The sequence below is a fragment of the Podarcis erhardii genome (genome assembly GCF_964252035.2).
Source record: "Podarcis erhardii genome assembly, chromosome: 8".
Lineage (NCBI taxonomy): Eukaryota > Metazoa > Chordata > Lepidosauria > Squamata > Lacertidae > Podarcis > Podarcis erhardii.
This window is the reverse complement of record NC_138499.1, coordinates 89599661-89623018: the sequence shown is the minus strand read 5'-3', so window position 1 is coordinate 89623018 and position 23358 is coordinate 89599661. Positions and strand designations below refer to the sequence as shown.

Here is a 23358-nt window from a genome sequence, read left to right as displayed (position 1 = left end):
TCCGCCCTGTGATCTTTGAATGAAGGGCACTGTACAAATAGGGTTTGAGGAGAAGGAGATTATTTGCTTATCCTTTCACTTGCACGTTGATGGAATGTGAGAGAAAGGACCATGATTTCAGGATACAAGACACACAGTTCAGGGAAGGGATTTGGGATTGGTGGAAAGCAGCAGTACAACTTGGGAACAAAGAGAGAGCAGTGTGTCTGTCTGGGGTCAAGCATTTATAGACATGTTGTAACAAAAGGTTTTGTGAAATCAGGGGTGCCGACTTGGGTCCCAGATTATGGGTGCCCAGTGGCACCCGCAGCATAACATGACATCATGACGTCATGTTATGACGCCGAAGCCACAGCTGTGCTTCCAGGGCCTCGCAGGGCCTTGAAGGTCACATTGTGGAGGCCTTGTGAGATCTCCAACACAACCTCCGGTTTATACTGGAAGTCGTGTTCAGAGACCTGGCAGGGCCTTAGGTGTTGCTTCCGAGACCTCGCGGGGCCTCACGGCTTCCGGCGGTTTCTTTTCTTTTTTTTATTATTTTTATTTATAATTTTCATTATTACTTGGGCAAAATCACATTCAAATATACATTTCCACTGTTAATATCTTTCTTTTAATTAAAACATTCAATGACTTCTCTTCTTCCCCTTCCCTGGTTCCTTTTATTCTTCCCACCATTCCTGCATTATCTTACATATCCATTTAGTTCCCTTCCTCCCTTTATTCTTCCCTTATTATATATTATACTGTTGAGTTTACCTTAATCCTGCTAGCATTTTCACTCATTTACAGTTATTTCCCAAATGCTCCACACAAAAATTCAACTACTCTTTGTATGCTAGATCTTCTTGCTCTCTTATTTTACTTGTTAGACCTGCTAACCATGCATATTCTATCATTTTAAATTGCCAATTCTCTTTATCAGGGACTTTATTAGTCGCTTCCATAGCTTCGCGGGGTCTTGTACGTCACTTCAGAGGTCACTACAGGCCTCCAACGCGACTTCTGGTAGAAACCAGAAGTTGCACCGGAGCCACGCGGTGGGGGTGCTCAGCACCCACAAAAGAATTGTGGGTGCCCTGGCACCCAGAGCCCCCTAGAGTTGGCACCAGTGTATAGAATAGGACCCACTTCATCATATGCATGGAGTATTATACTTGGTTGATTGTTTTCCTGTTGCTTTCTAGACTGATTTAAGAAACTGGGTTAAAATATCAGTTTTCTGCTTTATTGTAGTGATCCTGACTGTGAAGGCCATCATTGTGAGAACAGCCGTGTATATAACCATCAACAGTATGATGGTGAGGAGAGCCAAGATGAAGATAGCTGCTCAGAGCATAGCTCTAGTACCTCAACATCCACAAACCAAAAAGAAGGAAAATACTGTGACTGTTGCTACTGTGAATTCTTTGGTCATGGAGGAGTAAGTAATCCACCTCAGATTTTATTTTTAGGTGCTGCCACTTGCATTTCACTCTACTGTTGCTTTGGCTTTGCAAAACATACTGAATTAACTGCTGTTGCCAGACTTAATTAACTACCATATTTTTCCATGTATAAGATGACCCCTATTTTTTGAGCCCAAAATTCAGAAATAAATAATTGCAACATTCTGTATATAAGATGACCCCCAATTTTAAACTTTAAAAAATTGGGGGAAAATATAGTCTTATACACAGAAAAATACAGTAATTCCCACTTCATGTTAGGCATTGTGGAGAGTCAACAGCAGGGGGAGAGACTCACTGCTTCTGAACAGAAGGTCTGAGGCTGAATTCCTGGTTTCTCCAGAGAGGACTAGGACAAGCTCCTATCTCAAGAGCCACTGCCAGTCAGTGTAGACAGTGCTGAGCTAGATGGGCCAGTGGTCTGACTAGGTATAAGACGTCTTCCTGTATTCCAAAGTCAGGTGGATAAATGGATGGGTTTTATCTGCATCAAAAGACTTGACGTGGCATGTTGGTCCTTTCCTATTCCTTAGCTTAGCTTGTTCTCCCCCTCTAAAACAAGGTGCGTCCTATGGTCGGGTGCATCCTATAGAGCGAAAAATACGGTAACTTTAAATTTAAAGTTTTGAAAATTACAGTAGTACCTTAGTTCTCGAACATTTTGGCTCCCAAACACTGCAAACCCAGAAGTGGCAGTTCTGGTCCTACAGCAAATCAAAAGCTGTGCTTTCATTTCTGATCGTTTTGGAAGTCGAACGGACTTCTGGAATGGATTCCGTTCAACTTCCAAGGTTCAACTGTAGTTGTAAATACATGTTTGAATTATATGTTCTAAAAACTAAAAGTATTTCTCTGTGTTGCCTTCCAACTCTTAACCTCAAAATTTCACTCAGTTTGAGCAATTAGCTGTTTCCCATACTCTTGTGATCCAAATTTTGTAGGCATTCATGGATTTCTGCCATTTTTAGCTCTAACAAATTTTGCAGTTGTTAGCAAATGCATTATTAGGGCAGCATAAATTTCTGTTACATACATTTTGACGTTCCAACAATTGAATCTTAGCATTTGTAAATTTACATGGAGCTTAATGTCTGGCCTGAAGTATTTTCTTACAACACTTGTGATCATTATGCTAGAGTCCTCTTCAGGCATGAATGATCACCTTCAGAGGCAACATGAGTAGAGGAAGCCTGCAAGGTTGGATGTCTCTACAGCCGCCACCTGTGCTGATTAGAGCTCCTAACCTGGGCTGTCAAGCCACGCTGGGCCGCCCTTAAGGGCCTGGAAGGAGTTGTGCAGCTCTGCCCATGCTGCCTCTTAAGCCTGATTATTTGTGTTTTGCAAAGTTCTTCTATATGGACATCTTTTTAACTGCCTTTGTTTCTGAATGCTAAAATTCAAGTGATTTTTCAGTATTTACTATGAGTTTATAAATTTTCTGTTAGCCACCAGCAGCACCAACTAGTAGGAATTATGCTGAAATGAGAGAAAAACTTCGCTTACGTCTAACAAAGAAGAAAGAGGGACAACCCAGGCAACCAGAGCTGATACAAGATAGGGAAAGTGTTGTTGATCATCGAAAAGTAGAGGACTTGCTGCAGTTTATAAACAGCCCTGAGACTAAGCCAGTAAGCAGCTCACGGACAGCCAAAAGAGCAAGGCATAAGCAAAAAAAGGTAAGCCTAGACTTGTAGCCATTTATTGAAAGGCATGAAAATGAGCTACTCAAGGTGTTTCAGTGGTGATAATACTATTTTTAAGATGTTTCACAAAATTATTTTCAGAGATGACTTTTGGGTGTTAAGTTTTTAACTCTTGTTGCGTTGTTACTTTTTGTTTTTATTAGTAGGTTGTTTAAACTGTTGTTGTTGCTGCTGTTAAAAGCCACTTTGGACTCTTTTTGGAGATCAAACTGTGTTCAAATGCTTTAATATCTAAGTAAAGGTAAAGGTGCCCCTGACCATAAAGTCCAGTCGTGGACGACTATGGGGTTGCGCGCTCATCTCGCTCTATAGACCAAGGGAGCCGGCGTACAGCTTCCGGGTCATGTGGCCAGCATGACTAAGCCACTTCTGGCGAACCAGAGCAGCGCACGGAAATGCCATTTACCTTCCCACTGGAGTGGTACCTATTTATCTACTTGCACTTTGTCGTGCTTTCAAACTGCTAGGTGGGCAGGAATATCTAAGTAGACTAATTGAAATTAATGAACATAACTAAGTTAGGTCCATTAATATCAACGGTTCTACTCTCAGTAAAATTTAGTTGAATCGCAGCCAGTGTGTGCTATATGAGCTATATCAAAACTATATTTCTGTATCTCCAGGAAGAATTAAATACAGCGCTGAGCAGATTTCCTGATGGAAAATGTTTGCTCCATGTGCTGCTTTGAGGGCTTTCCCACCTAACCTGAGACAATTGGGGGAGGGGGAGGGGGAGAAGGTCCTCTTGCACTAGTTGAAGTCCTTGCATGGGCTTCTTCTGGTGTGATCAGTTAGTTGAATCCAGCCCTACATCAACTTACGTTTTTGGAATCTTCATGCCATTGTAAGAAAGGTAAACTGTTGTCTTCCCAGTTAAAAGAAAAGGCCCACATTGAAACCAAAGCTAGAGAAAAGGAACATCATCAGCTACTAGAACAGCAACAGCAAGAAGATAGAGGGGCACAACAACTACAAGAGTTACAACACATTAAGAAAAAGAAGAAAGAGAGAACCAGCATAAACTGCCAACAAGTACAGGTGCATACTCAGAATTGTCAAGTAATGATGAAGCCTTCCCCTGACATCCCAGAAAACATTCAGAATGAATTCCTTGATGAAATAGAAACATCATCTGAATCACTGTCTAAACATGCAGATCATGTTGAACAGGGGCCAGTTTATGAAAAGTGCTTTGACCCATCAAATCCAATAAATGGTAGAGACTCAAAATTGCTTTTCAATACAGAGATGACTGCGAAATCACATGAACCCCTTTCTTTGCTTCTTAACATAATGCATCACCACACAGAAGATAACAACAAAGAGCAGATAACACAAATAAATGATCTGTTTTCTCAACGATTGAAAAAGTCTTCCAAAGCAACTGATATACAGACTCCACCTAAAATAAAAAACAAAATAAATTCTAAAATAAAAGTGGCAGAACTTCAGTCACTTGCCGTCTCCAAAAAAGAGGAGAAAAAAGTAAGCACAAATAAAGCAAAGCAAATTAATCCTGTGACAAAGTCACCTTTTGTGAGAGGCTCCTTATTTCCAAATGAACAGCTGCATAATAAGCTTCTACTACAAGAATCTCCACAGCCAAAAGGCAAGAGCAAGAAAAATAAGAAAAAGAAAAGTGACAAAGGGAACTCCTCAATTGGTAAGCCTCTATTTCATTAGCTAGTTGTGTATTTTAAATAGTTTAATGCTTCCAAAACATCTCTGGTCACATTGAGGACTATCTGAAATAATCCTGAAACTGAGAAGTCGCCTCCTGTGCTCAGTTGAGAAGTGTTGTAGCTCAGGGAGGGGTAGAGTACATGATTTGCATGGGAAAGATCCCTGCTTCAACCCCTGTCATCTCCAGGTGGGGCTGAGAAAGGCCTCTCTCTCACACCGCAAAGATCCTCAGCAAGTCAGTGCAGACAATACTAAATTAGATGGACCTGATGGTCTGACTCATTACAAGGCAGCGTCGTATGTGTACAACAGTCTCTTTTTTATGAAATTATATCTTGTGCAACACACAAGCACACCCCCAGTGCATAGGCACCAACTTTTAAAAAAGAACAACACAATCTGGCTTCCCTCCTCTCTCATTCATACTCCATTCAGCAACTAAGCTTGAAAAAAGCATATGAGAATTTCTTTTCCTAGCCTTAAATGCTGGAGGATGGGGCTGTGATTTTCATGGAGATTGGAGCTGGGGCAAGGGAAAGGGAATTTCTCTCTCCAGGTGCGATCTTCATGCAGATTCCCACTCACCACATTCTTGAAAACAGCCTTCCATTGACATAAATAGAAAGCTGTTTTCAAGCTTATTTGTCACCCGGGGGTGGGGTGATTTTTGGTGGGGAAATTGTGGCACATGAGGAAAGAGGAGTCTGCTTTCCCCTCCAGTGCTGCAGTTGCACTTGAACATAGTTTTCTGTTGGCCCTAACAGAAGATTCCTGCTGTGGCGGAGAATACCTGGCAAAATGGGAAGACTCTGCACACCAGAGTTACCTAATAGGTTGGTGGCTCCCCACCTCTGCCTTAGGGTGCCTTTTGCTGGCCCTATTTCAGTGGTCACTGGTCACGTTACAGAAGTCCCCAACTTAAACTTAAGAATGTGGCTAAGTTCTAAAGACCAAAGTTCTTCAATATCCTATACCAGATTAAAAGGCTTAATTACTTCAGGTTGCATGTTTCCATTTGTTTCCTTGGGAAAAGAGGTAATTGAAAATAATCTTGTTTTTACAACGTGTTTTTTGCAGATGATGTGTTTTTGCCCAAAGATGTTGACCTAGACAGTGTGGAAATGGATGAAACTGAGCGGGAAGTTGAACATTTTAAAAGGTAAGTAAGTGCCATATGGCTGTCTTGTTGCTATTATGGCCCAAATAAAAACTCCCAACTGGTTTTAGGCATAGCTAAATAGCATCTAGGGTTGCATTCTGTTGAGGTATGCTTGTGCCCAGGCAACACTCTCTACTGGTGGAACAGAGTGTTCAGGGCATTGATACTGAGATCAACTAAGAAGTGCGCTAGACAGGCAACAAATGGAAGTGGTAGATTGAGCTTCTGGGGGCCTGGATCACAAGTTGTGTTTACTTGCCTTAAAATAAGGACAAACATCCTCACAACAGAAGGTAGGTTAAGAACTTCAGCTACATCTCTGGGCCGTTTGAAGTAGATCAGCTAAGCTTTGTGATTCTCAAATGTCTAAAATAGCAGCAACTAAGAAGCTCCCTTCACCTTGCAAAAGAAAAAAAAAAGAGGTTTGCTGGGAAATAATGCCTTGGTGGGTGGGAACAGGAGTGGATTTTTTCCATAAAATAACTCGTGGCCTTTATTGTGGCACTGATAACAAATTCTGGGCAGAACTTGCAGGCAGAAGTCTCCATGTTGATTCTTAGCAGCTCAGGCAAGTGAACCAGTTGGTGACTCTTGGGGTTGTAGTACAGTGGTACCTTGGTTCTCAAACTTAATCCATTCCGGAAATCCGTTCCAAAACCAAAGCGTTCCAAAACCAAGGCGCACTTTCCCATAGAAAGTAATGCAAAACAGATTGATCCATTCTAGACTTTTAAAAACAACCCCTAAAACAGAAATTTAACATGAATTTTGCTATCTAACAAGACCATTGATCCATAAAATGAAAGAAATAATCAATGTTCTGTACTATAAAATAAATAAGACAGTAGTGTAGATGATAAATATTAAAATTAATCATTTTCCTTACCTGCACATGATAGTCATTGTTTGGATGGAGGGCTTTTATCCATTTCCGCAGTCACACAATCAATCATAAAACGAAAAACAAGCCACAGTCACAAAAATGAAAAAGCCACAAAAACGCAAAAAAATAGCAAAAACAAAAGCACCAAATATCACCTCAGAACACTGCAATCAGAAACGGAAGGCTTTAATTACGGGGGGGGGCGGCAGATGAGTGGCGCAAGGGCAGACGCAAGAAGAAAAAAGGCTTAATTACTATGCGGGGGACTGAAATTTGCTGTGCAACAGTAAAAACGGATGCTCAGGAGCACATTTGGCTTCCGGGGCAAATTCAAAAACCAGAACACCTACTTCCGGGTTTGCAGCATTCGGGTTCTGAATTGTTCCGGAACTAAGCTGTTCAAAAACCAAGGTACCACTGTATTTAAAACACAGTAGATCCTGCAAGCCTGAGATCTGCCCACCCGTGCCTTACAGTTTCAGCTGAGGCGTTCTCATCATAAATCTTGTGAAGGCTCAACGTTTTTCTCTGCCCAAACTTGCAAGATGCTCTAAGACTATTTCATATTCTTGCAACAGGGGAAACACTAGCCTCCTCCTTTCAGAGGTTCTAGGTCATTGGGTGAATGTGGTGTACAAAACATCATTTTGGTAATACCCACCCAGAGACAGCAGGGGGCAGGATCCTTGCATTGTAGGGGGTTGGACTAGATGACCCTTGGGTGCCTTTCAACTCTGCAGTTCTATGATTCCATGTCATACTCCATCCATTAGTGCAGCCATTCCTCTTATTCATGCATCCATGAGGCCCATCTCTTCACCATCCAGCCCCCACCACCTCTCAGCCACCCAAACATGGGTACATGAATACATGCATGCATTTATTCTCTTATCTATCAACACACCCTTCTAATATATAAATAGACACTTGCTTCCCATACAAAAACAGACATTAAATGCTTGACCAGTAAAGAGTTTGAAGTCAATTTTATTATTCTTTTATTTTACTTATGAATCACTTTCCATGAAACATCCTCGATCGATTTAACAATAAAAACATATATAGAAATCAACTTGAAGGCCAAAATAGATACAGACTGACATCAAAATCCCCACTTTTTTTAAAAAAAGCACGGTGTCTCTTTTTTAACATCTGAGATGCCACAAGCTGTTACTAGTCATCTCAGACCTTATTTCAATTTAGATTATTCTACTAATTCACTTAGAATTAGGCTAAAAATATTGTTCAACAGTTTTCCCTTCTGACTTTCAACAGATTAAGACTTTTCATTATAATACATATCAACCATTGCTGAGTGCTTTCTTTTTATTTTCATCTGTTATTTTGTTAGTAGCATTTAGTAGCATTTTTATTTTAAAAAGTGGGTCAGTATCTCTTAGGAGTCTTCCCAGATTTGCCGCCACTGATGAAACTGTGCACAAGTTTCAAGTGTAGCAGCCTTCTTTTCTAAGCAGCTAGAAGGACTCATAAAATAAAAATGCTCCCCTTCTTACTTTCCGTGAAAGGCTTATGGGTTCAGCTCCATTTAGTACATGTGAATACTTTGCTTTTTAACTACAAAGCACACTTTATTCACAAGTAGCCCATAACTTCAGTTCTCTGCACTGTTACAGAAACAGAGAATGGACAAACTAAAACTCGCAAAGCAGAAACCTACCCTAGTAACTACTTTTATATATTGCAGCAAATGAGAGGGTGGCCGCATATGCCCACTGCTGTATTGTTCAGTCTTTCCATTTCTGTAATACCAAATCTGGCTGAATCGAAAAATACAAATATTTTCATCCCACATGTGTTAACCATGCACCTTCTTCATATATGTTTTTTTCCACAACACATTTATGAGGTAGGTATACTGAAAGCATGATTTGTCCAAGCAGAAAGCAGAGTAGGGATTTGAAGTTGTACCCAAATAGTACTGCATCTAAAAGAACATTGTAAGCTTAATCATTGGGACTGAGTCATTGAACTCTGCTCCATATATAAAAATGCATGCATAGTTGCACCAATGTTTAGGTTCCAAAGACTATAAAATGAGCACTGGGCATCAGGCACTGTTAGCAGGGTTAATGAAGTCAGCAGTAGAACTGAGATCAAATTCCAATATGAGGGGTCATCATTTTCACATTAGTGCCACCCTTGGGGCCTCTTAGCCCAGGCGTTGGGAGCCCGTGGCTCTCCACATGTGGCTGGAGTTCCAACTCCCACTTGCTTTGCTAGCAGCGGCTGATTGGAGCTGAAGTGCAGCAACATTTGGAGGGCCACAAAGTCCCCATCCCTGTTTCAGCACAATCAAATGAGATTAAACATTGGTTCGTAGCCTCTAGGTCTCAGTCAGCAACACATTTTAATAGCAGCTGTTATTTGAAATGAGCCAGAGCTGAGGGGCCAGAAGCATTGGCTCTGCTTACTGACTTGCCACATTTGCTCATTGCAAAATGCAGACAAAGGTATCTAAACCTTACCCCACTGTGAATAGCAATTTTGACTTTAAAAGAAGTCATATATATATATATATATATATATATATATATATATATATATATAAAAAATACAACATTAGTTATCATGTCAAATCTTTCAGCCTTCTTCCACCCTAGGGTGGGTGTTAATGCACTCTCTTTTAGCTGAAGTTTAAGCAACTCTGCTCAAGTATTAACAAGGTACATTTTATATAATTAGAAATCGAATAATTATCAAAGGAAATTGTAATATAGACATGATGATATATACTTCCTTGGTGTGTATTAGATTTCCTTTACACATATTTCCTTTACAGATTCTGCTTGGATTCTGCCAGACAGACAAGGCAAAGACTTTCCATCAATTGGTCCAACTTTAGCTTGAAGAAAGCTACCTTTGCTGTCCACTAAAGGACATAACATGGATATGAATGTTGTGGGATCTAATTACTAACTGCACTCCCTGTGCTGAGAACTGCTGTGGCCTTGAGACAAATACCTTCATTAGCAGTGCTGTGTGGATCTTCACTGGTCATCTAGCCTTTCCCCTGATTATGCTAGAAGGCTGCAGAATTGCTGCTTTCTAACTACATATGTTAGTTTCTGTGATTGAAGTCTGTGAATGAGACTTATCTGACTATAGTCTGCAGTTGCTGGAATTGGAACAACAGCATGTTTCCAGTTTCTGGAGATACCTTGGCTTTTCCCATTTTGCTATGACTTGTCCTTTAAACAGAGCAATGAATCCAACTAGTTTTGCTCTTTCCTTATAGACTTCTTTAAAGAAATTGTCATAGAGAAAATTCCTCTTTTGGGACAAGCATTTACTTTTGTTTTTCACAATCTACTGTTGAGAATGTACAAGTTAAGCAATTTGTGTTTTGATTCCCAATTTGTAGCCAGCTTGTGTAAAAATACTTGCAAGAGGAAGTTTAGCAAATGAGTACTTGCATATCAAATCAGTAAAACTGTATAACTGTATTAACGCTGAAGCCTATTGGCTGATTTTTTAACATATTGTTAAATAATATTAAGATCATGCCTTTCTTGTTGAAAGATGGAATACATTAGTAATCACAAAAGACTCATGCTCTGCTTTGTGTTTCATTGCTGCCGTGGTAGATGGTGGTGGGAAGTTGGTGTGTTATAGATGAGGGAGGGTTCATGTAGTTTTTGTTTTTATGTGTTTGGACAGCTACCCTGGGGGAAACATTGTGCAAAAATCGCTAACAAATAACAGCTGTGAAAAATGTTAGCTGTTATGATTAGGTTGTTGAACTGCAACTGCAACAGAGGCAGCAATTCAGAAGCAAATAATGTAATTGGTATAGTACCTGAATTAATTTACAGTGGTGCCCCGCAAGACGAATGCCTCGCAAGATGGAAAACTCGCTAGACGAAAGAATTTTCCGTTTTGGAGGTGCTTCGCAAAACGAATTTCCTACGGGCTTGCTTCGCAAGACGAAAATGTCTTGCGAGTTCCTGCGGGTTTTTTTTCCTCCCCCCCCCCTTTTTCTAAGCCGCTAAGCTGCTTATCTGCTTATCCGCTAAGCCGATAAGCTGCTAAAAGCCGATAAGAGCGCTAATCCACTAAGCCGTCGATGGGCTTGCTTCGCAAGACAAAAAAACCGCTAGACGAAGAGAATCGCGGAACGGATTAATTTCGTCTTGCGAGGCACCACTGTATAATCCTTGAAACAGTGTGAACCCATCTCATACCTGCTATCGTTGTCACATCTCTGTGTGCTGGTTGAGCACAGCACTCTGCTGGTGGAGCAGTATATTTCTACATCTAATATAAGCCTTCTAGCACAGTGGAGGAAAGAAAGCTCGACAGGATGTTATGCTCACTCAGAAGGTTGGTCCTGCCCACAACTATGGTGTGATGTTACCTTTGGAAAGAAAGTTAATGAAGATCCCCCTCCCTCCAAACCCTTCTCCAGCTGCATTTGAAGACAGGATTCTTTGCAACTGTTAGAAATGCATGACCAGGAATATAAAAAACCTAGCCAGGGAACTTTGCTCTCAGACATTAAGACATCACTTGGCCACCAATTCAAGAATACTCAAGAGGGGACTTTGATGATGGGGAGCTCTGCATAAAAAGGCAACTCAACAGCCAAGATAAACACAAATAATAAAGGGCAGATAGGTGATGTTTATCTTTTCAGATTCCCCTTTCAGATTCTCTGCCCAGGATTTCAAACACAAGCATCTGCCAAGAACTTCAAGCTCACTTCTGCAGCTGGGGATGCAAGGACAAGGCTTCCAGCACAGGTAAGCAAATGAGAAGTTGCTTGTGCATTAAAATGTGGCTGTCTGCACCCTCCTTCCTTCTCCTGAGAAATATATTTTGTGTGCTCCATTGAAATTAAAATATGCCAAATTAACAACGACCACAATGAAATGAACTTAGAGTAAGGCAAAAGTGACTGGTTATTCCCCCCCCCCCATCAATATGAGTACTATTCAAAGAAAAAATAGAGGTTTCTTGGCCAGTTGAAAACCACAGCTGGGAAGGACCATGCCTCAATAGTACAGTGCATGTTTTGCATTTAGGAGACAACAGTTCCAGGTAAAATATCCAGTATTTGCATTTAAAGGATCAGATACGTTGGAGAGTCACCATAAGTCAAGAGTATACAATATTAGGTTAGATTAATCATTGGTCTGATTTACAAAGCAGTTTCATGTGTTTATATCCCAAAGAGAATAACAAATACCTTACAGCATTCCCCCACATTGATTAAAAATAAAGTTACACATTTTAAAAATGTTTCTTCAATTTTCATGTGTAATACATTTTGCAGCACCTGGAAAAACCAACATGGCAAAATTAGAAGGCCTCAGAGCTCTAGGTACAGAATGTAAAATAAACCTTACTCTTTGGGTTCTGTGCCTAGATCAGGGTTTAAACAAAGTAATCACCCCTCTCTCCCCCCCCCCAAAAAAACAACAACTTTATCTAAAGTACAATCCTTCTGCTGTCTGCATGGGACAATTGTCTAAAGGGAATCATGTATAGACCAAAGCAGTATCTTCTTGAATCTGAACTCACAGGGAGTTAAGTCTTTTGCATCACGTCTTTTACATTATAAATTTCTAAACAGTACAGGTAGTGTCTTCATTTAATGAGTACAATGCTTAGTAAATTCTAGGTACTATACAAATGATAAATAGCTTGCTAGAATTAAACATAAGCTACAAGGTTCAAGGCACGCACTTGTGTGGCCATATGAGCAGAAGTCTTAGGACAGGTTTAATAGGAATCTAATGCCTTGCTATAATTCTTTTTTAAGTCAGTTATCATAATAAAGTACAATCCCCAAAATAATCTAAAAGAGTCACAGGAAATAATTGTGTTTTATTCCTGGGGAATAGTCACTTACAATACTTTTTTGCTTTTATAAATAGTGGGGTTCTAATTAGTCACTCCCACTAAGACTTGCTTATTAAATAGAAAACCTTTGGGTTTCCCCAACCCTTACACCTTACCTTGGCTGTTGCTTATGTTTAAGTCTTTCATGGAGACCAGCATGACATTTTTCTTGCCAACTGCAGCTTCAGCATCAGAGCAGCTGCCCAAAAATAGAGGATGCATCCAATGTTACTTTATCTGGCTACCTCATGAGAAAATGTGTTTTTCCTTGCAGGTGACTAACACTGAAGAGCTAGACATCTCAGTGGATTAGGAAGCACTGATGTGTAGCTTGTTCTTTACTTTCATTCTGCCAATGCTATGAACAAAAGCCACAGCATGTTTTGCTCAGTAAATGTTCTAAAGACTTTAATCCTTCTGTCCATTTATGGAGTTTCAACTTAAGAAGCTTCATCTAAATCTGAAATCTATTGCTTGGGATTTAGAAATATTTTAATGTAGTGGGACATATTGTAATGTTTATGCAGGATGTGCTTTTATTGGTGTTAGTATCATTTCTTACCATCTCTCTTTTACTTAACCAAGCAGCCAGGCGGACTCATTGCTGTGTGTGGTGTTTCTCTGCTGCTAGGAAAGTAGATCATCAAACTTTGATTGTACAAGTCCCTTCTTCCTCAATCCCCACACTCGCTTAATAAGAAATGTGATTTTACAGTACAATCGTACTTCAGAAGTTGAATGGAATCCATTTGGAAGTCCGTTCGACTTCCAAAACATTCAGAAACCAAGGCACGGCTCCTGCAGCCAATCAGAAGTTGTGTCGGACATTCGGCTTCCAAATAACATTAGCAAGCCGGGACACTCACTCCCGGGTTTGTGGCGTTCGGGAGCCAAAGCGTTTGACTTCCGAGGTACAACTATAATTAAACATTGCTCCATTACTTTAGTGTCATAATAATCAATAGCTGAGGGCAATAGGGAGCAATGAAGCAAGCATTTTCTCTGTCTTCAAAGCACATGACTATAAAGTCATCTCTAAATGAAATTATAGTGACTATTTGAGAAGCATTGCCATGTTGGTGGATGCCCTGGGCAACTACACTAGTTGCCATCACCCCAGACCAGATCACTTTATCCCTCCATATCCTATGAATGTACCTAAACATTTGGCTCAGCCATAAACTCCATACAGTCGTCCTAGGCAAGCTTCGGTGGGTTACATCAAAGTTAGTAGCATAGGAGTGATACCTGCATACCTTTACGACAGTGTTGTAATTATTGCTGAGATTATGCTTTGCAAACCACTGCATAAATAGTAAGGCTGCAGTTCTAAATACCTTCACTAAAGAGTCAGTCTGATCGAACCTAGTGACACTTGTGTAAATGTGTGATGATAGGGTTTGGATTTGATATCCCACTTTATCACTACCCGGAGGAGTCTCAAAGCGGCTAACATTCTCCTTTCCCTTCCTCCCCCACAACAAACACTCTGTGGGGTGAGTGGGGCTGAAAGACTTCAGAGAAGTGTGACTGGCCCAAGGTCACCCAGCAGCTGCATGTGGAGGAGCAGGGAAGCGAACCCGGTTCACCAGATTACGAATCTCCCGCTCTTAACCACTTACACCACACTGGCTCTTGTTTAATCTGATGTGTAACTTTACTCTTGCTGTGGCACTCTGAACTGTTCCTGTGTTTTGGATTGTTTCTGATTGTTATTCTTTGGCGTCCCTCTCTGCAGCCACACATTCCTAAGGGTTTAGCAATACCTAGAGCCTCCAGGACAGCAGGGCCCCAGACATGCAGTACTTTGGCTGTAGCTGTCCACTGTTGACCATGTCCCTTTTCATGCATTAAAACCCAAAGTTGTATTACAGCTCACATAAAGGTTTTGACCAACCTGATTTAGTCAACAAGGATCACAGCCACTCTGAAAGTTAGTAGCTGAAAAACAAAACTAGCTGCAGCTTGACAGCAACTAGTAAGAAGAAAAAATTCTAAAACGTATTTTTTTACCTGTAAGATACAATCGGATGTTGAGGTTTTTGTTTATCTACAAAGAGAAAAATCCATTAATAATACGCACTAAAAGATTTGTACAAATAATATACTGCCTTTAATTTAGTCCTCATTTATAATTCAAATAAAAGCATATCTTGGAAGAGGCAGAAAGAATGTCCAGAGGACCCAGCTAGATGTGTTAACATGCTTATTTTTGCAATTAATGTGCACGTTAAAAAAAATGCAAATAGCAGTCGCTGGTGTGTGCATCAATGATAAGGATCACAGCAGGCAGGAAAGGAGGAGTATTTAACCTTTTCCTCCCCTGCAGCAGTCATGATGGAAACTGCTCCTCCAAAGCTGCTATTTGCTCCTGTTGGTGCTAGCTGGAATTGTAAAGTTCCAGAGGACAAGGGTAAGTTAAAATATGACACATGGAATAACGGATGAGAAGGAATTATATCAGTAAAACAAGTAGGTGGTCAAGCTGAAAGATGAGCATATAGATTAGAAGTGATTAGAAGTTGAACTGGGTTTAAAATCAGAAATGTGAAGAAGTTCTGTCAGAAGAATAAGAAGAAAGTGGATAGAATACAATTTAATCAAGAAGAAATGTTCACACATTTGGGGTATAGGAAAGAGAGCACATTAAAAAACAAATATGTTTAGTGAGGGAAGACATAATAAGGTAGGACCAAACATGAACTTGAATCAACTGTGGAGCAAGCTTACACCTTGGCTTTTTCACGACATGGATGCAGAGCCAGTGCAGTGTAGCCGTTAGAGTGTTGGGCTAGGGCCCAGGAGACCTGGGTTCAAATTCCCATTCAGCCATGAAGCTCATTGGGCTAGTCACAGTCTCTCAGCCTAACCTACCTCAAAGGGGTGTTGTGAGGCACAATGTAAGTCATCTTGAGCTCCTTGGAAGTAAGGTGGGACATAAATAAAGTATATAAGCTGAAGGAAATTGAGTGAAGGCAGTGAGTAAGGAAGAGTGTTCAAGTGGCATCATCAAGAACCTGAGAAGTGAAGAAGGTTAAAAGTGAAGAAAGGAAGGGAAAAACCCAGGAAGCTTGAGACTATAAATTACAACCGGCCTGCAAACCGGAAAGTGGGGCATTATGGAATTATCTTGAGCAAAATGTTTGTAAGAAGAAGGGTTGGGCAAGAAGCATTTTACCCAAGAAAGAACACAGAACAAGAGCTAAGCAGAGAATCAAAGTCAAGAAATGTGGATAGTGAACCAAGTCCATGGCAGACAATTGCAAGGTGGATATTAAGTGGATAAAATGGAGACTCGGATACAATATAACCACTTCAGGGCTATTAAAACAATGACACACACTGTTTAATACCTTCCACATTTTTGCAGTGATGACACCTGAATCTTAGGCTGACCACACAGACCAGGATAATTACAATCACCACCAGAATGGCAATGAAGCTGATAACACCTGGATAACGAGGAAAACAAGACCCATAATGGCAGCCATTGGTAGTTTTCCATTCAACATCTGTTAGAATCAGTGACAACAAATAGTGTTGACAGTGCTGCCAATCACTACTTAAAACCCAAACTTGCCAAAGTAGTTAAAAATGGGCGGGAGCACAATTAAGGACAGCCAACAAGAGCATCCCAATACAACAATTGATGTGATTGTCTAGTGTCTAGGGAGGGTATAAATTTCTGTAAATCCAGGTGGGAGCAGAGACAAGTGCAGGAAGTCATAATGTTTCAAAAATGTAGAGTCTGCATATTTTTTTAATCTACTGTATCTGGACATCAAATAGAGTTATTGAATAACCAGAAATTCTCTTAAGCCTATTAACAAATGCCCCAGAAGAAATTTCACTGGCAGCCCTGTAACAGCTGGAACGTACCAGTACACTGCAGTGACAAATTCTTTACTACTGCCAAGTGCCAGCATTGTGGCAATAGGATGGTGCATGTTCTTTCAGGAAGAGCTATCGGTATTGGACAGCACAGCAGCATTGTGCAAAGTGGTGATGTGGCAGAGATTTGGATGGCCTTGTGTGTTCATGAGTGATTGCTCTGTCAGCCCTGTCCACCAATTTCCGTGCATTCAATGTGACATTTATAAAGGACAGCCTATTCACACATGCTCTCTGCAATCTGTAAACCCAGTACTTTCCTAGCTGAGTGGACAGCCTGGATATGCACATTTGTTTGCAAATAGGCTCCCTTGAAAACGTGCACATCAGGGATGAGGCCAGCAGGGTTCACCACATCGGGCTCTCTCTCCATGTTTTAAGTGTATATGTGGAATGGAATAACTGAAAAGACTTGATGTACCTTTGAGACAGTGTACCCAGAGAATAGTTTGTGGGGCACCTAATGTATAAGGTGTTCTCAGCTAATGCAACCACACCTCACCCACACTGCTTTTGAGGTCCTTTCAGAATGGGTAGAACAAGAAAGTGGCAGTCAGCCATTTGTACTCAACTCCTCTATTTGTGTTCTGTCCTTCCTCCAGATAATTTATAATTTTATTCTAGATATGCTTATGTTCTTTACTCCCAGGTAAGTGTTCATAGGAGCTCATACATTCTTGGGACACTTTGCAGGAAGTTAAATTAGGCACTCTAAGTACATTTGAGAATGAATCTGACAAAATTAAAATTAACAAATACTATGGGTTCTATGCAAAACAGTGTTCCCCCATCCCTCTGGATAGTAGCATTGCATCCTTTATTAGCGCCCGGTGTGTGTGTGCGCACCAGGCAGGACCAGGGGCTAGGTGCAGAGGGTGAACAAAACCTGCCGCTCCACCGCCAAACAGGTGCGGGGATGTATTGCGCTGCTTGCCCACCCGTGTGGGGGGAGCCCTTGGTGAGGGGGCCGGGGGCGCAGTGGCAAGACTGGGCTCTGGGAGCCAGAGACCTCCGGCAGCAGGCAGGGCAGGAATCCCTGTGGGGGGGCCCTGACTCACCCCCCCTGAAAACCATGTGCCCTGAACTATGACCCCCCCCGGCCCTCCCCACACTACACCCCTGCCTCTGGAGACATTTTTGGGACAGTGCAGGGCATGTGTGGGGCAAGAAGGATGTCGTGTTGTGCTATTGCAATTTTGTAGTTGAATGCTGCTTCGTGAATCCTGACTTCTTTTTTGCTAAGCTCTACAAACTACTACTGATAAGGTGATCTTTGGGGGCAAGAGTGTGGAGGTATAATCAGAATACTGATTTCCGTAAGATATAAATATTTTTAAAATACTTGGAAAAATATTTAATGCTGGCACCCTTTAAACACATCTGTCTTATTACTTTCTGTCCAAAATTGTGACACCTCATCTTAATGTCTTTACTCACCAGTTGCTGCCACTGTTAGTGCTGCTGATTTTTCTTCTGTAGGGGAAGGGATAGTGAGAAAATCTGTATTTACATACAGGAGACCTTTCGTGGGAGAGGTGGCCCCGTTATATATACCTGTGGAAACTAAGAAATAGGAAGGTATAGAGACATTGAGAGGCGGATTCAAATGAAGAGGCAAAGGATTGGGGTAAGACCCTGCATCTACTACTACCTTTGTGACTGACTTTTTTTTCCTGACTCAAAACAGCATTGCATTCCCAAGTTTTTTTTTTTAAAAAAAGATTAGACAATGATAGATTTCTTGAAAATTTATAGATTAACTGCCTTTTTGATTGGATAGCATGTTTTGTGGTTTATACTGTAATGGGCATTGGCTATAAACAATGAAATGGGTTGAATGGACTCCAGTGCTGCAGGCGGCTGGCTGGAGAGGGAGGACCCAACTGGCCTCAGCACAGCATGGCTTCTCCTCCTGTCCAGCATCAGCATCCTTTGCCTCAGCTGCCTAACAAGCATGGCTACGCCTAGTATATGGAGGACAAAGGAGACCCAGGGCACAGCCAGTGTGCTCACGCCAACTTCTTTCCTGTCTCAGTACCCTTACATGTGTTCTGCATAAATATGCACAGTAAAATATCCAAAAACCAGTCAGGGTTAGGGAAAAACCGCTCTCTTCTCTGAGAAAGGAAATGGCAATGCAGAACAAGAACAAGACAAGGCATAAAATCCACTGACCATCAAAAATACCTTTTTGGCCACTATGAATTTAGCTGTATGGAACAAAGGGACTGCATCTGACCTAGCAAAAATAGGTTTAAATTCCATTTCTCACCTAAATCAAGCAACAATCAGTTTTGTAATATAAGAACATTCATTACCACAGGATGCTGAGAGCTACTTGTTTATAATGCATAATAGTAGCATGCTGAAATGAGAGGTGATGGTCTGGCATTTTCCTACCAAAGGATCTGCCCACTGTAAATAATCCTGAGTACAGGTGTTGGAGATGAAAGGGAGGATAAAGAGCCATCACGGATATTTTGCCCTTGCCCTCCATCAGGATCACACAAAGGGTTCCCTCATCACTTTACTGGAACTCATTGAAAAGGTAAAGCCTTTTAATAGCAGGGTAATTGTAGAGGGTCTACCTGCTGAGGATGGCTGGATGAAGCTTCCATTTTTCTTGGGCACAGACTCTACGGGCAAATCGGAAAATAGGAGAGCAGTTAGGATATATATCTTTTGTGGGGACATGTTGGTTTTGCTACATTATCTGACATCCAAAACAAAGGCTATATGGCCAATTTTACCTCCAAGTGACCCATTTGTTGCTAATGCCTATTTTCCCGCCCCCCCACACGTTAGCTAAATATCTTAAATATCTGAATTCAGTTCAGTAAAATCTGTCCTAATGTCTTGCTCCTCAACAGAAAGCTCAACATCTCAATTCACATGTACTGATCTCCTTCAAGTCTACATACTGACATTAGATGGCCAAAACAGGCCCTCAAAGTTCCCTCTATACTAATCAGAGCATGTTAATAATAATCCAGGGTTAGGGATTAGGTTCTGGTCCCTGCAGCACCCATGGGGCGGGGGGGGGGCACACAGGAGCCGCCTTGCGCAAGTGGAAGCCTTTCTGCAGGGCTTCCGCTGACGGGTCTCATTTGTTGAATCCTGCCCATTGCATCTGCTCTCTGACAGTGTAGGCCCTCCACAAGGACTTTCTGCTTATGCAATGAGGCTTTTCCCTGCCTCCTCTTCTCTGTGCCTCTGCGCTCAGACTGGCTCTGTGGGCTTGGGAGAACCCCCAGAACAGCGCATGTGGGCAAGAGAGCAGGGATCTTTAAATCTGGCAAACCACACTCCTTGCATAGCTGGAACAACTGGAAGAGAATGACATGGAATTCCCTCTGTATTTTAGTCATCAGCACATCCTCGCTTTATCCATCAGTGTATCCTGCGTACACTCAGTATAATTTAACCCCCCAAAAATGATGAAGAATTATGTTGTTTTCCTAATAATAATAATAATAATAATAATAATAATAATAATAATAATTTTTATATTTATACCCCGCCCTCCCCAGCCAAGGCCGGGCTCAGAGCGGCTTACAAGCAATAATAAAAACAAGGTGGATGATTACAAACTTAAAAACAAAAATAAAATACAACATTAAAATAATGGAACATTAAAATATTAAAATGTAGCCTCATCGCAGGAGGAGAAGGAAAAGGAAAAAAAAAAAGAGGGAAGGAGGGAGGGAATCAAATTGGCTCCAAGCCAAAGGCCAGGCGGAACGACTCTGTCTTACAGGCCCTGCGGAAAGAAATCAGATCCTGCAGGGCCCTGCTCTCATGAGGCAGAGCGTTCCACCAGGCCGGAGCCAGACATCATATATTCATTCAGCTTTTGTTTTAATTAGCAGTTCCATCAGCTTTTCTTCAACAAAACAGGCACCATTGTCCTTTTGGTGAAACAGCCACACCTTTGTTACAGAAATTGTGTATTAAAGGCCCTAGTCAATCTGTAATCCTTAAACTCTGAAATATATGTATTGCACAACAGGAATGCAGTTTTTTAGAGCCAGATTTGTTAAAAGATCTGCACCTCTTTCAGCCAAAGGAACTAGATTTGCATGAATACTGAGTGAGAACTGCTTTACTTTGCTCCTTGATGAATTGATAAATCTGTGTTATATTGAATTAGATTCATCTTACTCAGCATTGTGTACACTGACTGAAAGCAGCTCCCCAGAGTTTCAGGCAGAGAGAAATCTTTTGCGGCCATGCAGCCTGAGATTTTAACTGTAGATGCCAAGGACTGAAATTTATCCATTCAAAACACAAACTCACCATTGCCCTCCATTTGAACAGGATTAAGGTGGCAATCATAAGCCCCATTGGAACTTTCCCCTCAGACTTGCATAGAACTGGGCAATAAAGTATCTTACCTTGAAGAAGAACAGAATCACATAACCAGAAAAACATCAAAAAATGTAAAGCTATCATTATGTCTTCCACTCCTCAGAAACTTGCAGCTCTGTCCATTCTGCAGTCTGGGAGAACAAAAAACAACCAGGAGAGAAGTTTGTCTGCATGTGCTGATTGTCCAAGAGCTTCCTGTTAAAGAATAGAAGGAAGCAGACTGAGTCAACAAGGGGACTGACGCTGTGGAATACTTCTCTTGCCCATTATAGTTCCAAAGGAAATGAAACAGAATTTACCGGCCACAAAAGAAATTTCAGTATTGTTGTTGTGAGGAGTCTCTACGCTTACGAGAAATTTGTGGGGAATGAAAATGAATGAAAATAAGTGCACAGGAATATTTAACCTTACTGCTGATCTCTGTTTTGAAAGAAGGACTATTGGCCTGTGTGCAGAGTTTAGCAGTCTGGTGCTTTTGGAATATAATCATTCTGTTCAGAGTGTTTGCTGTCTCTCCCTGTGCAGTCCTCAAAACTCTCCATTTGAGGCAAATGAACTATGAACCCCATAATTTGGAATCTCCTCCAAACCTGTGACAAAGTTTTGCAGTTCTTTTGCAGCAAAACCCCTGCATTTTGCAGCACCCCACCAGCGGAGCAATTACTATATTCAAACCGGGGGTCATTGCTATTACTCTAGAACCCAACATTGTGTGATTCAGAGTGGAGAGATAAGACCTTCGAGAAACTTCAAGATTCACTTCCGCCCCAAGTCACAATGGGAGACGACATCCGCTGGGAAGTGAAAGAAACAACACCATTTATGGTCAGAAGGAATCTCCATGGGCATAACAGTTTTCATGCGCAGGACAGCACAAAGATAGTACAGTCATACCAGATGTTACGGACGCTTCAGTTTACGTGTTTTCGGCTTGCGGACTGCGGGAAATCTGGAAGTACCGGAACAGGTTACTTCCGGGTTTCGCCGCTCGCGCATACACAGAAGCCCCAAATCGCACCTGCGCAGACACACCACTTCAGGATGTGAATGCTGCGGGTTGTGGACATGCCTCCATCAAGGATTACGTCCACAACCCGAGGTTCCACTGTGGTTTGAGTTCCTCACTTGAAGTTTTATAAATTTATATAACAACACAAATGGAAATCATTAATTATGCAGCCATTGATTAAGGGATTGTTATTATAACTGAAATTAATAAGAGCATGGAATGCAGTGATATAAGATCGGAAATGCATCCAATCCACCATGCGGGGAGCCACTTTAATTAAAATGTATTAATTGGAAGTTGATTGGTATCTGAATAATTGTATTAATTGGGAATTAATTGATAGTGTTATAATTTGGCTATTATTGGGGGAATATTGAAAAACTAATAAAAACTTTTTTTAAAAAAACAACATTGTGTGATTCACTCTAAAGCAGTGCCAAAGTATGGCAACAGTTTTGCAGCAAAACCCCTTCATTTTGCAGCACCCCACAAATTGAGTGATTCCTTAGTAATGGCAGAAGCATAATGTGTGGTGAGTGAATGAAAACAGAACAGTCTGGGGAATGTGTGAGCTTTATGTGCACAGATTTCATCTTTTAAAGCTTGTAAGATTAAAACACAATTTATAAATTGTAATGTGTTGTAAAATTAAGTCTTTGGGAAGATAGCAACACAGTAGTTTTGTGCTTTCATTAACAGAGTTCCTTCCCTAATTCTCCACTCTCCCGTATTACAAATTTAGGGTTGTAAGAATATGCTCCTATTGAATGATGGCTAAGATTGGTGATCCTTTGTCAAATTGTCTGAGAGATAAATAGCTTAATGGCATCCATTCAAGAGTTACTCAAATTTTAAAGGCAGCAATACTGAAATATTGTAATCTTTACAGAGGTAAATATTGGGGTGGGAGAGCTGAAAATAATGCCAACATATTTCACATCTGGCAACCAATGTGCCACTTTGGTTTCAGTACGTGGGTAGACAAGTTTATGAAGCCCAGGACACAAATTTTCACGGCCCTAGCACCTTTGGTGGCTCATTCACCAGTATTTAGTATTAACTCTGGAAGTGTATACTCGATTCTGGCCAAACTAAGCTTCCTAAAGCAAAATATACATCAGGATTAACCCCCCCCCAAAAAAAAATCCCCCATAGAATCATAGAATTGAAGGCTTGGGAGAGATACCCAAAGGTCATCCAGTCCACCCCACCGCAAATATGACCATAAAACCTTCATCCTCCAATTTCAATCTAACAGCATCAAATGTGAAAGAAAAGAAAATGCTCAGAGTGTACTTCATGTTTCAGAGAAACACCCCTCGCACTGTATATAGGTCTCAAGATTCACACTG

At 41.1% G+C, this 23358-nt stretch overlaps 2 protein-coding genes across 8 annotated transcripts in view; one reads left to right on the top strand and one right to left on the bottom strand.

Moving 5' to 3' along the window:
- The window catches only part of FAM193A (family with sequence similarity 193 member A), a 52918-nt gene extending 42475 nt beyond the window's left edge, over positions 1-10443 (top strand). For all 6 annotated transcript variants that reach the window (XM_081872620.1, XM_081872619.1, XM_081872618.1 and 3 more), the window contains 5 exons: positions 1237-1423; positions 2894-3124; positions 4025-4814; positions 5912-5993; positions 9677-10443. In XM_081872620.1, the coding sequence (XP_081728746.1) occupies positions 1237-1423; positions 2894-3124; positions 4025-4814; positions 5912-5993; positions 9677-9770 (1384 nt within the window). In that variant the 3' untranslated portion in view covers positions 9771-10443. The remainder of the gene's footprint in view (positions 1-1236; positions 1424-2893; positions 3125-4024; positions 4815-5911; positions 5994-9676) is intronic.
- A 1590-nt stretch (positions 10444-12033) lies between these two features.
- On the bottom strand, positions 12034-21159 carry ECSCR (endothelial cell surface expressed chemotaxis and apoptosis regulator). 2 transcript variants are annotated; one of them, XM_081872920.1, is made up of 7 exons: positions 21024-21159; positions 19218-19265; positions 18067-18192; positions 16092-16190; positions 14752-14788; positions 12855-12937; positions 12034-12172 (listed from the first exon to the last, which is right to left on the bottom strand). In XM_081872920.1, exons 1-7 carry the CDS (start codon positions 21079-21081, stop codon positions 12141-12143), a joined length of 483 nt encoding a protein of 160 aa, XP_081729046.1. In that variant the 5' UTR covers positions 21082-21159; the 3' UTR covers positions 12034-12140. The 2 variants fall into 2 exon arrangements, with proteins under 2 accessions (XP_081729046.1, XP_081729047.1); XM_081872921.1 differs by lacking the exon at positions 16092-16190.
- Between the last annotated feature and the right edge of the window lie 2199 nt (positions 21160-23358).

Coding starts and splice junctions, on each gene's coding strand:
- ECSCR (XM_081872920.1), bottom strand. CDS start 21,081: ATGATAGCTTTACATTTTTTGATGTTTTTCTGGTTATGTGATTCTGTT. Junction 14,789..16,091: donor TCACTGCAAAAATGTGGAAG/GTATTAAACAGT, acceptor TTCTCTTTGTAG/ATAAACAAAAACCTCAACAT. Junction 12,173..12,854: donor AAACATAAGCAACAGCCAAG/GTAAGGTGTAAG, acceptor TGGTTTTTCCAG/GTGCTGCAAAATGTATTACA.